This window comes from Mus musculus, chromosome X (genome assembly GCF_000001635.26).
Source record: "Mus musculus strain C57BL/6J chromosome X, GRCm38.p6 C57BL/6J".
NCBI lineage: Eukaryota > Metazoa > Chordata > Mammalia > Rodentia > Muridae > Mus > Mus musculus.
In genome coordinates, this window is record NC_000086.7 from 112,175,452 (window position 1) to 112,187,966 (window position 12,515).

At 34.5% G+C, this 12,515-nt stretch overlaps 1 protein-coding gene across 1 annotated transcript in view; it reads left to right on the plus strand.

Moving 5' to 3' along the window:
- 4933403O08Rik (RIKEN cDNA 4933403O08 gene) overlaps window positions 1-12,515 on the plus strand; it is a 77,913-nt gene that overhangs the window by 4,014 nt on the left and 61,384 nt on the right. The window contains exons 2-5 of the mRNA XM_011247708.1: window positions 1,308-1,383; window positions 2,989-3,037; window positions 8,551-8,774; window positions 11,890-11,963. Of these exons, the coding sequence (XP_011246010.1) occupies window positions 1,308-1,383; window positions 2,989-3,037; window positions 8,551-8,774; window positions 11,890-11,963 (423 nt within the window). The remainder of the gene's footprint in view (window positions 1-1,307; window positions 1,384-2,988; window positions 3,038-8,550; window positions 8,775-11,889; window positions 11,964-12,515) is intronic.

A 12,515-nucleotide genomic window follows, 5' to 3' on the forward strand; every position in this document is an offset into this window, starting at 1 on the left:
TGTCACCTGAATTTTTTATCTTAGCCATTCTGACTGGTGTGAGGTGGAATCTCAGGGTTGTTTTGATTTGCATTTCCCTGATGATTAAGGATGTTGAACATTTTTTCAGGTGCTTCTCTGCCATTCGGTATTCCTCAGGTGAGAATTCTTTGTTCAGTTCTGAGCCCCATTTTTTAATGGGGTTATTTGATTTTCTGAAGTCCACCTTCTTGAGTTCTTTATATATGTTGGATATTAGTCCCCTATCTGATTTAGGATAGGTAAAGATCCTTTTCCAATCTGTTGGTGGACTTTTTGTCTTATTGACGGTGTCTTTTGCCTTGCAGAAGCTTTGGAGTTTCATGAGGTCCCATTTGTCAATTCTCGATCTTACAGCACAAGCCATTGCTGTTCTATTCAGGAATTTTTCCCCTGTGCCCATATCTTCAAGGCTTTTCCCCACTTTCTCCTCTATAAGTTTCAGTGTCTCTGGTTTTATGTGAAGTTCCTTGATCCACTTAGATTTGACCTTAGTACAAGGAGATAGGTATGGATTGATTCGCATTCTTCTACATGACAACAACCAGTTGTGCCAGCACCAATTGTTGAAAATGTTGTCTTTCTTCCACTGGATGGTTTTAGCTCCCTTGTCAAAGATCAAGTGACCATAGGTGTGTGGGTTCATTTCTGGGTCTTGCAATTCTATTCCATTGGTCTACTTGTCTGTCACTATACCAGTACCATGCAGTTTTTAATCACAATTTCTCTGTAGTAAAGCTTTAGGTCAGGCATGGTGATTCCACCAGAGGTTCTTTTATCCTTGAGAAGAGTTTTTGCTATCCTAGGTTTTTGTTATTCCAGATGAATTTGCAGATTGCTCTTTCTAATTCGTTGAAGAATTGAGTTGGAATTTTGATGGGGATTGCATTGAATCTGTAGATTGCTTTTGGCAAGATAGCCATTTTTACAATGTTAGCTCTTATACATGTGTGTTCCTATATAGGTACATGTTTGCATATACATACATGTATAAATATTTACTAACTTTTCAAGATACTGCAATTTTCTATATATTTTTTTTCTAATTTGGTTTATTATAGATTGACCATGATGCCATTTCCAGTATTATTTCCAAGATCTTGTTGTTCTTGTTAATACTGCATAATATTTTTCTATTGCCACTTGAACATTTAGTAAGAAACAGAGGGTTAAATGTTTCCAACATTGAAAACATAAGAATAAACACTTTTAATTTTTAATGTACTATTTCATTGCTTATTTCTAAATTACTTTTAGTTTGATTTTAAAACCTTTTTTCTTTTCTTTAGGAATATTTATGATGATGATAATGATGATGAAGATGACGATGATGATGTTGATGAAAATGAATCCTCACTCATAATGGTAAAATTACACACATATCAGTATAGTATTGTGTGAAAGTTATATTTCTCTACTAACATTGAAGTCATCCTTCCATGTCAATTCATATAAATTCATTTTATCCTTTCTGTTTGATGGAAACTATTAAATGTATAAAATATAACTACCTGTATATATTGAATGATTTTGGAAGAATGCAAACAAAATTATTGTCAATGGGCAAGAAGAATAGAAATACAGTTTTACTATTTACAACTCATACTTCTATTTTGCTTGAATATTTTGCATAATATTTAACTTAGTCCTTTTAGTATATTCATAATTTTAAAATAAACAGGTATCTTGTGAAGTGAATATTAGGCAGGGTGTATATCATAAGCTCTGAAAATACAACGTCTCAATCATATTTTTTTTACTTTCCTAAGGAGAAACTTAATGCTACAGATAAATCTTAGAGTCACAAAGCATGGCTAGACAACAACAACCTGGGTTTACTTTATTTGCTCATACACATTCATTCATTGAGTATTTTATGATACAAAAACTCAGCAATTACCATACACAGTATAATAAATTGGAAAAAATTTACAAAGTTGCCTACAAGAATGGTGGCTGGCACAGTATTATGAGACTTATTTTCTTATATTTCAATTCCTCATTTTAATTCCATGTAAGTTTCTCTGAACTGTCATAAACTTATTATCAAAAAACAATAAACTATCAGAATAGTGAGTAATAAGTGTAAATATAAAATATTGAAGTAGCTAATAAGTTCATCCTACTATGTATTGAAAACAATATAACAGGCGAAACTAAGGTTAATTCCAGAATTGAAGGATACTTTAATAGAAAGGGGGATAGTGATTCAATCACTTAAAATTGTTTTTTAAATGTTCCTACATGTGTAAGATGGCTCCTGGTAATATCCATCCCCTACTACCATCCTCTAACTCCCCCTATAACCTCTCCAACATGTCTCTCTATTTTCACTTCCAGTTAACTCCTCCACAACTTCCCCAACATATTCCCACTTCCCTCCCAAGTTCATGGCTTTGTTTCTTTATTATTGTTGTTAATTTATAACTGACTAAATCCATTTAGTGATTCCCACACGTACACAAGTGTAGGGTCATCCACTTATTCTTGGAGTCCCTAACAATGTCTCCTCCACCCTTTCATACACAATGAAAAGTGCTACAACATTCTTTAGCAGACATTAATTGACTTTAGTTCCTCAGCTAGGGATATAGTATCAAGATCCCCTTCCTCCTCTAAGATGGAATAGTAAATTCACTTGATATTGTGTAGGTCTTGTGTAACAACCACAGCTGCTGAGAATTTATGTGTGCAGCAGTCTTCGGGTCCAGAGATCAGCCTTTCACATCAGTACTACTCATCTTGCAGCTCTTACTTCCTAGTTAATCTCTCTCCTACAATAAAATAAGTAGCCTTTCCTGATTAAAATAAGATACTTTGTACTTTTAAATTTTTAAAGTATTTCTGTATTACATCTATATGTTTAAATGAAGATGAAGTGTTATCATTACCTGATCAAATGAAGATAGAAATTTATTATAGCCATTTAAGTTGATACATTAGTTAATTTGCATGTTCTTTTCTTTGTAGAATTTTATAAATTGTTTCATGAAGGCAAAAGCCCAAAACTGGATTGACTGTAAGTTTCTTTTTTTTCCCTTCTGTTCTTATAAATGCATTTCTCTCAATTGCTGTTTTTATTGAAGAGCTAAAACAAAATGTCAGCACTAAACTTCTCAGAGTTGTTATAGAATATTTTTGTTATAGGTCTTTTTAAGGAGTTGTAGCATGAATAGATATTAATGTATTAATATTAATTAATATTAATGTATGCATGCCACATGAAAATATCCTAATATCAATGGTTTGGCCAAAGAAATAGAAACACATGTATTCTAAGAATTATACCTGACTCAAAATTTCACTGACTTCATGAATTTTCCTTTTGTCAGTCATTTTACAAACTGACCATTTCATATATGAAACTGTGTGTTACCTATTGAGGGATTTCTTTTCATGATCTTTTACTTTTTATGTTCCATAAAATTAATGAAATAGAAAGCCTACTTTTTTTCACTTTGTTAAAGAGGGATGATGCCTTTTACAGATGTGTTGATTTAATTTTATTACAAAGCAGAACTATTGTGCAAGCAATACTAGGGCATTATACTGCTCTGTTAAACTGTTCTCTTGGGCAGTGAGCTCTAATAAATAGTTGACCATAAGAAAAATGTGCAACTTTGTGTAGCTTTGTGAAAATATTTACTTACACTTTTTGACATAAACCGTTCAAATAAAGTAACCTAATATGAGCAACTATTCAACCTAAACCTGCCTGAAAATTTGCTTTTGTTAGTAGAATCCCAAGAGAAGAGTAAATTGATAAATAGACTAATTGTTACAGGCTGTATTATGGAGTGATAAACTTACAGTAATATATAAGAAAGTTAAAATTAATATGTGAGCATATTTAAATTGGAATAATAAACATAGGCTTGTCTTGACCTTTTTCAAAGCAGTGGGTGATAAACTCAATACATAAAAGTATTCCAAGAACAAACTTCTATCTTTATTATATTGACATACTTTAGTAGAAGTATTTTTTACTATCTTTAATTTTTGTTAAAGTCCAGTCATTATCCCCATCCCGTTCTGCCCTCCAACAGTTTCTCATCCCATTTCTCCTCCCCCATCTCCAAAAGGACGTCTCTACTCAACCAGAATCCCCATACCCTGCCAGACTTCCCCATAAGCTGGAGCCTCAAGGGTTAGGTGCCTCTTCTCTCATTGAAGCCAGACCAAGCAGTCCTCTACTGGGTGTGTATCCAGGGCCTAAAACCAGCTTATATATGTTACTTGATTTGTGGATCAGTGTCTGAGAGATCTCATGGGTCAAGGTGAGTTCAGACTGCTACTCTTCCTATGGGGTCACTTTACTCCTCAGCTTCTTCCAGCCTTTCCCTAGTTCAACCACAGGGGTCCCCAACTTCTGTTCATTGGCTGGGTATCTGCTTCTGTCTCAGTCAGTTTTTTGTTGAGCCTCTCAGAGAGCAAACATGCTAGGCTCCTGTCTGTAAGCACACCATAGCATCAGTAACAATGTCAGGCCTTGGGGCCTTCCCTTGAGCTAGATGCCAATTTGGACCAGTGACTGGACCTTCTTTCCCTCAGTCTCTTATCCATTTTTTGTCCATATAATTCTTTTAGACAGGAATAATTCTGAGTCAGAATTTTTGCTTTGGGATGGCAACCCCATCCTTCTACGTAATGCTCTCTGTCTTTCTACTGGAGTTGGACTTTGTAAGTTCCCTCTCCCCATTGTAGGGCATTTCATCTAAGGTCCCTTCCTTTGAGTCTTGAGATTCTCTCACCTCCTGGGTCTCTGGTACATACTAAGGGTTGTATATTTCTGTTCATTTTGTTGGAACTTGGGGCTTCACTCCTAGTCCCCCACCCAATACCTGGTCATGTTCCCCTTCTTACCTGCCCCTCCTTTTCCCTCTCACACCCAGGTCCCTCCCTCCCTCTACCCTCTGATTTCTTCTCCCTCCCAAATGGGGTTGAAGCATCCTCACTTGGACCCTATGGCTTGTTAACCTTCTTGAGTTCTGTGGACTGTATCCTGGATATCCTGTAATTTTTTGGCTAATTCTACTTATTAGAGAGTACATACCATGCATATCCTTTTGAGTCTGTTACCTCACTCAGGATGATATTTTCTAGTTCCATCCATTTGCCTACAAAACATCATGATGTCCTTGCTCTTAAAAGCTGAATAGTATTGCATGGTGTAAATGAACCACATTTTCTGTATTCATTCCTCCAATGTGAGATATCTGGGTTGTTTCCAACTTCTAGCTATCACAAATAAGGCCACTATAAACATAGAGGAACACATACCCCTGTGGCATGGTGGGACATCTTTTGAGTATGTGCACAAGAGTGATATGGCTGGGTCTTCAGGTAGATCTATTTCCAATTTTCTGAGGACCTCCAGACTGATTCACAGAATGGTTGTACCAGTTTGCAATCCCACCAGCAATGGAGGAGTGGTCCTCTATCTCTACACCCTCTCCAACATGTGTTGTCAACTGAGGTTTTGATCTTAGCCATTCTAATTGGTGTGAGGTGAAATCTCAGGGTCATTTTGATTTGTATTTCTCTGATCATTAAGGACTTTGAACATTTCTTTAAGTGTTTCTTAACCATTCAAAATTCCTCTGTTGTTAATTCTCTGTTTAGCTCTATGCCCCATTTTTTTATTGGGTTGTTTGTTTTTTGGAGTTTAGCTTCTTGAGTTCTTTATATATTTTGGATATTAGCCCTCTATCAGATGTGGGGTTAGTGAAGATGTTTTTCCCCCCATCTGTAGGTTGCCAATTTGTCCTATTGACAGTGTCCTTTGCCATACAAAAGCTTTTCAGTTCCGTGAAGTCTCATTTATCCATTCTGAGCCATTAGAGTTCTGTTTAGAAAATTTTCCCCTGTGCCCATGTGTTCGAGACTCTTCCCTACTTTCTCTTCTATTAGTTTCAGTGTATCTGGTTTTATGTGGAGGTTTTTTTTTATTCTTTTTTTATTAGATATTTTCTTTATTTACATTTCAAATGCTATCCCGAAAGTCCCCTATGCTGTCCCCCCGCCCTGCTCCCCTACCCACCCAGTCCCACTTCTTGCTCTGGCGTTCCCCTGTACAGGGGCATATAAAGTTTGCAATACCAAGGGGCCTCTCTTCCCAATGATGGCCGACTAGGCCATCTTCTGCTACATATACAGCTAGAGACACAAGCTCTGGGGGTACTGGTTAGTTCATATTGTTGTTCCACCTATAGGGTTGCAGACCTTTTCAGCTCCTTGGGTGCTTTCTCTAGCTCCTCCATTGGGGGCCACTTTGTTCCATCCTATAGATGACTGTGAGCATCCACTTGTGTATTTGCCAGGCACTGGCATAGCCTCATACAAGACAGCTATATCAGGGTCCCTTCAGGAAAATCTTGCTGGCATATGCAGTAGTGTCTGGGTTTGGTGGCTGTTGGACTTGAGCTTTGTACAAGGAGATAAGAATGGATCAATTTGCATTCTTCTGCATGCTGACTGCCAGTTGAACCAGCACCATTTGTTGAAAATGCTGTCTGTATGGTTTTAGCTCCTTTGTCAAAGATCTGGTGACCATAGTTGTGTGGGTTCATTTCTGAGTCTTTAATTCTATTCCATTGATTAACCTGTCTGTCTCTGTATCAATACAATCCTGTTTTTATCAGTATTATTCTGTAGTACAGCTTGAGTTCAGGGATGAGGATTCCCTCCAGAAGTTCTTTTATTGTTAAGAATTGTTTTTGCTATCCTGGGTTCTTTGTTTTTCAGTATGAAATTGAGAATTGCTCTTTCCATGTCTTTGAAAATTTGTGTAGTAATTTTTATGGGGATTGCATTGAATCTGTAGATTGCTTTTAGTAGGATGGCCATTTTTGCTAATTTAATCCCACCAGTCCATGAGCATATGATATCTCCCCATTTCTGAGGTCTTCTTCAATTTCTTCCTTGAAAGATTTGAAGTTCTTGTCATACAGATCTTTCACTTGTTTGGTTAGAGTCACACCAAGGTATTTTATAGTATTTGTGACTATTGTAAAGGGTGTTGTTTCCCTATTTTCTTTCTCAGCCTGTTTATCGTTGTATAAAGGAAAGCTACTGATTTGTTTGAGTTAATTTTATATCTGGCTACTTTGCTGAGGTTGTTTATCAGCTGTTGAAGTTGAAGCCCAGAAAGTGGGTGGGGTTCACGCAGGGGTTGGGGGTGGGGTGCAGATGGGTCCTGAGTCTACTTGGTTCTTCAGGGTTCTCAGCTGCTGCTTTTGTTTGGGAGCATCCCTTACCTGTGGCCCTGGCTGTGGCTGACCTCCTGGGGGCCTTCTGAATGTGGAGTCTTCCCAGTAGCTTAGAAGTATTTTTTTAAAAGCCAAGTTGTTTTTATATCATTCTTAATGTCATTTACACTTATATGAATGATCTTTGATTTATATCCATTAAGTTACTATAATTAAAACTGTAACTCATTTAAAATTTCATTATCTACCCTTACAGATTTAGGCTATTGAACTGCTGAGGTTAAAACCATTTATATCACCCATTGCATGACAATAAAATACTAACAAGGAGATGGAATTTTGATCAAATATTGCAACAAAAACTACAAAAGACAAAAGACCAAAGAAGAGGAAATGTATAAAACATTTGAAATATAGAATATCTTTAGAGAAGTTCATAAATATTGAGTTATATGGCCATGTATAAGACTCAGAATTTCAGTAGTAAAAAATATTATGTTTCTTAAGTTCATCTTAAATTTTTCAATCAGAATTTTAACAGGATGTATTTGGAAGCTAACACTAGTTTAAAAATTAATATTTGGGAAAGTTGTATAAAAAATGCAAGAAGAGAAATTATAGAATTAACTGATCATAAATATACATTATAAGTCATAAAAATTTAGTACATTATAATATTGTCCAGAAAAGTTAAAATATTTTTATATTTTAATGAAAGAAATAATAAATACATATATATCAAATGTACAAAATAATTCAAGTTCAATAATGAGAATATTTGAAATTAGCAAAGAAAAAATTATTTAATAGATGGTTCAGAGCAACTGTCAGAATCTTTGGGAAGAATAAATATCATTAGATTCCTATTTTATATAATATACAAAAGTCAAGAAGTATTTGTGATTTAAATGTAAAAATGAATAAAAGTTCTAACAGTAAAAGCAGAAAACATATACTTTTCATATTTGTGGCTAACTATTAAAAAATTATGTACATACCACAATGCCATAAACAAAAGAGATAAATTTCAAATATATATGACAAAGTGTTAATCTCCTTAATATATCAATCAATAAGTTAAAAATTAACAGAATAAGAGAAAACAAAAAGAAATTGGAAACAAAAAAATTCTAAAATGACTATTGGCAAAGTAAGAAATACAAATGGTTAAAATTAAAATATTGCCTTTTGTAGTGGGAAGAAAAACTTTCTAATACTGGGGAGCTATAAGATTACTGCAGACTTGTAAAAATGTTATGATAGTTTGAAATATTACATTTTTATGATATCCAAACTAATATTTTATTCCTGTTCGTTTTGGCAGGTTCCTGGTTTAGAAGGCTCTTGCCCACATTTTTCTCTGAGGAAGACCGTCATTCTTGGCCTAAAAATCGATTTTGTGCAATTGCCTGTACAGAACTGGGCCATGGAAAATGCGAGGGATGGCTCTGGCATAAAAGACCATCTAGAGGAATCTCTCTCTTTAGTTGGAAAAAATACTGGTTTATTTTGAAACACTCAACTCTCTACTGGTTCTCACATCTGAATGTAAGTGCACCACAAAGGAAAGGTCTGTTGCTGAAAAGAGTCTTTTGTGTTAGCAGTGAGGGCATACACTTCTGGCAAATGAAAAGATGCTCATAAGATCTAATGTCAGGGATGAGCAATTGATGTTACTTCATGCTTTTAAAGACTGTCTAAGCTGTCTAATATATCTAGTAAAGGTATCTTAATCAATGATTTTGAAATCAAAAATGCCTGCTTTTACTCCAAGCCCTTTCTTTCACTTATTAACTTCAAGAGGCCAAGCAAATACCTTCTTTGAAGCCCATTTTCTTTAAAACAAGTCATAATGCTTGCCAAAAATGTCCATCCCACTTTCTCTTATGTATTGATCCTCTTCCTCTCAACCAAGTTCATCTCACAAACTTAGAAGTACTAGGATCCTTTCATTTAGATAAAAGTAAAATGAGCCATGTGCATTTCCCTGGTCATAAAGCCCAACAAATATCATTTTATAGTCCAGAATTTACAAGGCCATACGTTTTGTTTTGGATGTACTGACCTTAAGCTACTCAGGAAGTATTTCCAGTGTGAAGAGGAAGCCAGAGCTTTCATTTAAGCTTGAGCATTTACGTTAATGCCCTGACATGTACAGCCAGGCTTCTTGATACATTATTTATGCTTTCTGCTTTCATTAACTCAGTTAAAATACCCCTAAACACACTGTGGGGACAAATTTCAGAAGTTAACCTTGACATTTTGTTGTTTCTAAGTCTAATAATTTTAAACTGTATTTGGCCTTTCCTCATTTTCATCCTGCCACTACTCTTAAACACTTTTTCAAAATTGTCACATGTTCGAAGTGACTTCCAAGTTTATGTTACTCAGGAATCAGCCCTAAATTTTCTTGTTGTTACACATACCTTTCAATAAGAATATTACCCATGTATACAACCTCAACTAATGTATGTATACATGACTTGCACATATTTATATCTACACCCTGAATTTTTCTTCCTGTATTTAGGACTCATAAGTTCAATGATCTCTCCATTAGGCTGTCTCAAGATTCTCCCTATTCAGCATGTACAAAGCGAAATTCCTTATTGTGCCAACCTTAAAATGATCTCTTCACTGTGACTTTCTGCTAAGGAGTTATCCTCAACCCTGTACTATTTTTCCTCCTACAATGTATCCATATCTAGTTTAACAAAAATTATCCCCTAAGTATCTATCAAATTCATCATTTTCACTGTCTAGTGCAAGCCATTGTTTGCTTTCAAAAAAATTCAATAGCATCCAGTCTGTCTTCTCCTGTTCACTTTGGCCTTCCTCTAATTTAGTTTACCACTCTAATTAGCAGATCTTTTAAAGTATAAATTGCCATATCCATACTACCTCATCTCACCACATTTTTCAAAAATTTTCTTCCTTAGTGAAATTCATTAACAACTTTCCATTATGACTCTTACACAAAAATGTCCTTCACATGGAATGGCAGCCCGTCCATGAGTCCTGCTTTTCTTTCTATCTTGTACTATTCTTCCTGTGATGTTTACAATCCAGCTATACTTGACACTTCTATTTTCTCTAATGTGCTGTGCTTCATCCATTCATGGAATCTTTTCATGTGTCTTCCTTCTTGTTGTAATATTCCATGATTCCAATTGTTAACTTCATTAACAACCCACTCTTCCTTCAAATCTTACCTCAATACATCACTTCTTTAGGGAAGCCTATCCTACTCCACTCGTTCAAATCTCATTATCTGTCATATCATCATATAACTTTGACCACAGGTTTGGCCCCTTGTAATTCTACTTTATTATTTTTATATTAAAATTCTCCTAGATCACAAACATTCACAAGTACTATATTTGTCTTCCTTGGCATCACCTTCATCAACTCAGCAATTTATCTCCCATATGGGGAACAATATATGTACTCAATGCATAATAATTGAATCAATGAGTATTTGTGATAGTAGAGTTAACATATGTAAAGAACAATTGCACAATGTCAGTCACATAACTCTTTAATAAATACTTATTAGCATATCATCCTCTTCCCCCTTTCTCAAATAATATGGAAAAATTCCATTTTCAAATTTAAATTTTCAAGAGCAAATATAAAATACCAAATGAATCCATATTCTGATGAAATATGATGGATGTTGAAATAATTCTGATGACCTTAAACAGAAAGAAAATAGTACATTCTATCTACTCTGTTTTTTTCATTTGAAGAATGTTCTCACAATTAATTTACTTGATATAAGATAAATTAATGTTATGGCACCCTTTTCAATGGTTCCAAATTTGAGAGTGACTTTTTATCAGATTATTATCAAATGTATAGGTTTTGACTTTTAACTTCAAGATTACTAGGCTCATATTTTCTCATATCTTTAATACTTAAGCTCGGCTTTGTGAGTTAAAAAATATTACAACCTAGCAATAATGTCATTACCTTTTCAGCATTGAAGAAACTGTAATTCAGAAAAAAGTGACTTGGCAAACATGGGGGAGATTTATGATGACTACAACTTAATATGTTCTATAAACATGTTGAAAGGTGTTCAACCTTGTGTCAATTCATGGCAATGCCTTACAAATTTGATGAGCTCCTTATATGATATAAAAACACAAGGAATAGAAAATTATATTTCAAAATCTGCTTTGTGATGTTCATATGCTAAACAATTTCATCCTTAGATGTTTCACTATTTGATGTTTTAGAAGCTTTGAAGGTGAAAATGATTGATACATGTAATCATCGTTCTGTGTGAGACAACTGAAGGTTTAGTAACATGCTAAATGCTGCTATAGCTGATTGCCTTGCTAGCCTTCATTGATACATATTTTTGTCTGCTTTGCCTTAATGATGGTGAGAGCTGTTTGCATATTTTCAAATAATTCTGTACAATCATTAATTTAAGAGTCTGTTGTTACCATCGCTGGTTTAATAAATGCATGGTCCATTTGCTTTGCAGAAAGCTATTTCAAGTGCATGCTAAGCAAACAGCATTCTTTAATAAGCATTCTAGAAAAAAAATGTTTGTGACAATACTGGTGACCTGGCTCTTGCTTCTCCATTTCAAGTTGTAGCACTCTCTCTTAAATCTTAATGCTTCTGCTTATATTTTTTCATTCTTTCCTAGGACACCAAGGCTGATGGTTTCATATACCTACCAGAATTCCGAATTGACTTAGCTCCACATTGCAGAAGAGACCAGTAAGTAATGATAGACTTTTAAATTCAGAGTTCAAATTAATACTCTAAAATAGAGCTATAAAAGGAATCCAGTTTATACTTTTAAATTCTTCTAATAGTTCATTCTCTGATTGTTCAGGCTAGTAGCATTTGAGGATTATACTGTGAGGATAACTTATATTTAGTAGATTCCATTGGATTAACCTAATAGTTAAAATATTCTCAAGCTGTGATACTACTCTAATATATTATTTATCAACATTTAATTATGAATTATTTTAAAATAGGATTATTTTATGTAATAATCATAATATATATTTTTAATTTATTTTTACACTCCATTTATCAATAACATTAAATAAAAGACTATAAAAAGGTGATATAGATTTAATCTTTTTATATCTTAAAATGTCTGCTAAAGTATTTAAGAATTCATGGTTAAAGTAAGGCATGGGGCAGGGGAAGTTTGGGGAAACTGAGGGAAACCGAAAGGTGCTATGGTCTATGGAATGGGAGGCCAGATACACCTGTAAATTTTATTTATTCCTCTCATTTTTATAATGTTCTTTATAG